Source organism: Carex rostrata, chromosome 6, assembly GCF_964058835.1.
Source record: "Carex rostrata chromosome 6, lpCarRost1.2, whole genome shotgun sequence".
Classification (NCBI taxonomy): Eukaryota; Viridiplantae; Streptophyta; class Magnoliopsida; order Poales; family Cyperaceae; genus Carex; species Carex rostrata.
Window position 1 is genome coordinate 11,487,694 of NC_135923.1, and position 5,182 is coordinate 11,492,875.

General features: G+C 36.4%; 1 protein-coding gene across 1 annotated transcript; it reads right to left on the reverse strand.

Moving 5' to 3' along the window:
- Positions 1–895: 895 nt before the first annotated feature.
- On the reverse strand, positions 896–2,712 carry LOC144555465 (actin-depolymerizing factor 7). The gene is made up of 3 exons (XM_078303804.1): positions 2,451–2,712; positions 1,702–1,967; positions 896–1,349 (listed from the first exon to the last, which is right to left on the reverse strand). Exons 1-3 carry the CDS (start codon positions 2,451–2,453, stop codon positions 1,199–1,201), a joined length of 420 nt encoding a protein of 139 aa, XP_078159930.1. The 5' UTR covers positions 2,454–2,712; the 3' UTR covers positions 896–1,198.
- Positions 2,713–5,182: the final 2,470 nt, after the last annotated feature.

Below are 5,182 nucleotides of genomic sequence, written 5' to 3' on the forward strand. Positions count from 1 at the left end.
GTACTTCAGTTGTCAAATGTTAGCATGACAATGACAACGTGTATTATAAAGATAAAATCAATGCTGTTGACATTCATGCACCAGCTATTGTAATTGGTTCATGAAGATATTGCAAGGATGTCGAAAGAAAATAAATTAACACAAGTTATTAATTTGAAACTAGAAATGGATGATAAGCATATGATAATTAGATCTTTATTAAGAAATAATTATTGAAATTGTAGATATGCTTATTAATCAATGAAATGTCAGTTCTACTGACCTTCAAAAAAAAGAAATTGTAGATATGACAAAATAGAGAAATCTCTTGTAACTCCAGGACCAGATTTTATATAACCTTAATATGGACCCCGCATATTTAAGAACCAATTGCATTTGACTATTGGTCAATAAAAGTTGGTGATGGTTCGTAACCTTCTCTAACTTCCCATCGCGTTGGCTCCGCCTACCACCTAATTCCCAACCATTTTTTCCAAGAAGGGGGTGTCCAATGTTAACCGTCCGATTGACCTAAATATTCATGCGGATCAAGATCACACAAATCTCCAAGTGGATCGGACGGCTCCAACAGGACACCAGACCAAATTTGGTCCAAAGCCCTTTAGACGCCCCCCCACCCCCAGTTCCTCTTTCCGAACGCTGCGCTACTCTATTTTAGCAATAACAACAACAACAACAACAACAAATCAACGGTCCATAGAGAGTGCCATTTGTTTTAAACACAACTTTCATATTGACGATCAAGTGGCATTGTTTTCAGGTCATACTTAACGGTTCAATCATAATTCACCCCTCGTATAAACAATTGTTTGTAAATACTCGGCAGTGAAAAGAGAAACCTTGCAAGATGCTAAACAGTAGTTAACCAAACAGAGCAAAGTAGGGCAAAAAAAAGAAAAGAAAGGGTCAATATCCATTACATTCGCCATATTAACTAACAATCCATAATGTTGACCCGGTGGTCAGACTTACAGATTTGCATACAAGCAGTTCACAAAGACAACAAAACAAAGCAAGTCTCAAAGTAGAAAGTTATTCTTAAAAGCCCAATAACAACCTAGGGCACATAAACAACAAGCCCGAGCGCAACCTTACAATTGCCAAATCACCGACACGCTTAAAACTATAAACATATTCATTTACCAGGTACCTCTTCACTGCAGATACCTAGTTGTAGCAATAATAGCAGTAAATCCATTTAATTGGCGCGGCTTCGAATTACATCAAGGTCCATCTCAGTAGGATCGGTCGCTTGCAACTCAACTTGAATGCCATCCAGCTCCCTCTTAAACCTGTCCTTGGAGCTTGCGTAAAGCATCTTGCTCCTCACTCTTGCTGTGTCAGGGGACCTTCTCACGGAAGAGAAAATAAGTCAGCATCTTACAAGTCCCCACCTAGTGCTAATAGATCCACCAGCCAAATAACATCAGTATAAGATGAATTATACCAATTATAATAGAGACTACTAAGCTCCAACGTTATGCTAAGGACAACCCCAAGAGAAACACTAACCAAAAACAAATAGAAGAGCACAAAACCTACCCAGAAAAAGAGCACTGCAATAATGTTGTCTCCAATACCAGATAATAAAATGTAAATTTCAAGTTCCGATAGTGCTAGACCAATCAGACACATGTCACACATAACACCTCGGGTCTCTACCAAACTAAAAGAGAGAATGAACCAAGAAGATAGAGGTACCATGCAATGAAGAAGATCTTGCTCTTCTGGCAGTTCTCGGCAGTGACAAAGTCATAGTCATAGATGGCATAGCGGCATTCATCGGCAGGGAGGTTGACTGTGAAGTCCTCATAACTCTGGGTGGGCTCACCAACCTTCTCCACTATGACCTGCTTCAGCTTCTCATCTATCTTGTACACTATGAACCGGTACGTCCTCTTTGCCTTCAGCTCAAGGAACTTCAGCTTACATTCATCATTGACCGCCATCCCTGACGCTGCGTTCGCCTACAATCACCACACAAAAACATACAGTACTTTAGGTAGCTCCTTTTTAGATAAGCTAGCTCAAAATGGTAAGGCTGGTACTTTAGGTAGCTCCTTTAAGAGTCCAGTCTAGTAAGACTGGTACCGTATTGTGCTACACTGCTGAGGATCCAATAACATGCAAAATGAAAGTAGGCAGCTCGGACTCATAGCATCTTATATAAGCAACTATACTTTGTTTGTAAATCTAGCAGACGTAGCTCGCTTCTTTTTTTTGACGAACATGCTAGCCTAATTAGAGAATTACAGATCTAATTCAAACACAGTAGATCCGAATCGCCTAGTTTCCATCCAAATTTCTCAAATCAAGTATTTTATCATAGATCCATCACTCAATATTCACTAATCGCAGTGGAAATATAGAAAAAGAACAAAATCTAAAATAGAGTAAGAAACCCTAGCTATAAGTGGGCAAACAAAAAATTAAAAAAATAAAGAGTATACCATTTTGGGAGAAAGCGATCCGGGAGACGAGAGAAAAAAACGGCGATGTGATCGGAGTAGGAAATTTACAAGCAAGGCGAGGGGAGAGAGAAAGAGGGAGAGGGAGCGGTTGGATTTGAGAATACAGAGGCGATTGGGTCGGTGAAGCAGCGGGAAAAGAGTTGCGTGTGTGGTGTGCTGAACTAGGAGCACTGGTGGTTTCCTTTTCTCGATAGATATTAGAATAAGTATTCGCTATTTAGTGTTGGAATCTCGGTCCTTTGGATCTAATCTCTGAAATACATCATATTATAAGTTCCTGAATTACGGGCCCCACATTATTGCATTTGAGCGGGTCCCATATTTCAGATCCTTGTGACGTGGATATGAGACGGAAAATATGTAACAGAATCTATTTGCTAGTAGCGTAATACCGGAGCGTAGCCAGCGAGGTCAGAGTTTGGATCATTTGTTTCAAATTTTTAGTGGTCTTTTTTGTGGCTGGGATATATTGTTTGTTTCGTGCCCCAAAAAACCATCCATTCATATATCCTTTAAAAAACAAACAAAAAATATCGGGTGACTTTGTGTGGGATTGATGCTAGGTTCGATCTAAAAAAGAATTGGCAATTTGAAAACAATTTGATACAGCTTAGAAGGGAATGAAATATGTTTCTGCGATAGGATTTGTAGTATGCATATCCTCTGGCACTTATAATAATGAATTCAGTGTATCCATGATTGATATTTAGATACGTAGAAGTTAAGATAAAGATTAGGATAAAATTTAGACTTGTTTTTATAAAATGTATGACGTTTGAGGAGGGATCAAGTTATAATAATTTTTGAGTTACAATAAGTTATAATGAGCAATTTTTACATTTTTAAAATTTAAATCATCGATCCAAACCGTTAGATGTGATCTCTACAATAAAATGTGCTTGGAGACCAAATTTTATATTTTTTGGAATTTTTTTACTATTTATTAAGATGGGTACAAAATTCAATGGTCTGAATTTAACTAATTTTTGTACCCATCTTAATAAATAGTAAAAAAATTCCAAAAAATGTAAAATTTGGTCTCCAAGCACATTTTATTGTAGAGATCACATCTAACAGTTTGGATCGGTGATTTGGACTTTGAAAATGTAAAAAATACTTATTGTAACTTGTTGTAACTCAAAAATTGTTGTAACTTGATCCCTCCTCGTGACGTTTTTTTTTCCCTTGTTCGATTGTGTAACAGCTAAAAATATTGTCAGCTGCTACACGAAAATGTACACATGTAAGAAAAATATCACATTGCCTACGGGCTTTTCTCAAAAAAAAAAAAGAAAAAAAAAAAGAATCACATCGTGGCATTTGTATGTCTTGATAATCAAATGTGGCCTTTTACAAGCTTTCATCGTCATATATTCACATGAATCTTTATTTTTCCTAAATATAAGACGAGACTCGCTTGAATCTTTCTTTTTCTTAAATACGAGATGAGGTCCTAATTTATTAAACTCGTCTTCACTGCAAATGTTAAATGTTAAAATTACGATATTTTATATGAAAGAAAATATTTTAACTATTAAACAGGATCGTAATTTTCTAATGTTAAATCAGATTCAAAACTCACTCATAATTTGATATGGGAACAAAAAATTTATAGACGATAAGAAGATTGAATATGTAAAATTTGTACGAGTAATCACAGTCAAGTTGGATGGGATTAAATTTAAATATGTACGAGTAATCACACCCAAAATTTGAATATGTAAAATGTTATTGATGATAGGGTGTTTGACAAGTTGGGTAGAATTAAATTTTAAACTTCGCTGAAAGAGAGGTGTTTGGCAACAAAAATTAGAAAAATAGATGCTTAGCTTCTTAATAAGTTTTAAGTGCTTAAGCCATGTAGAATGACTTTTTAAAAATTTAGACAAACTTAAAAATGTGGATTAAAAGATGCTTAATAAAGTGGTTTTAAGTTTTATAAAAAAATAAAACAAGTATTTGGCAAGCTTCTTAGTCTTCTAAGAAACTCTAAAGAACTTTAAGGAGGGTGTGCCGAACACTATTATAAGAATATCCTTCTGGGTGAACTGAACAACTAAAATTCACAAGGCAGCAACCAACTTTAAAAGATCTGGAAAAATAATATATGTATATATATTTTTGAGTGAGTCTATGGTACTATGCATATCACGGATTGTTACCGTGCTACGGCTCTGTTGGGTTTTCTGGATACCACTTTTGGGGTTTCGCGGTAACCAAAACCCGTTTAGGCTTAAGTTGCGGAATGACCGTAGAACAAAAATTTCTACGGCCAACTTAAGCTCAGGATTAAACGGGGTATGTCAGGAAACTTTCCAAGGCGGTCCACCTTCAGTATTCCTTTGGCATCAAAACCCAATTTAATCCTTTTACAGATCTACTCCATGATTGATTTCTAAAACTTTAATCTACTTACAAATTAAATAGATTAATATAACATATTTATACCTTGTTTCCAAATCACAGTTGGAATGCAGACCGAGCGAGTAGAGCCTCACCAGGGAAGGAATCGACTCGGAGTATCACACGTGTGATACCTCTATCGGTTATCCACCAGGACTAACCGGAGAGCGGTTTATTTCTTCTGCCAGAAATACCGTAAACCGCGGAATTCTGCAAAAACACTATTCACGAGAATAAGACGAAAACCCGTAAATACAAATTTTCGGTTGCTCAGTTTCATCAATATGCAAAACTGACATACCGCTAAA

Coding starts and splice junctions, on each gene's coding strand:
- LOC144555465 (XM_078303804.1), bottom strand. Junction 1,350..1,701: donor AAGATCTTCTTCATTGCATG/GTACCTCTATCT, acceptor TTCCGTGAGAAG/GTCCCCTGACACAGCAAGAG.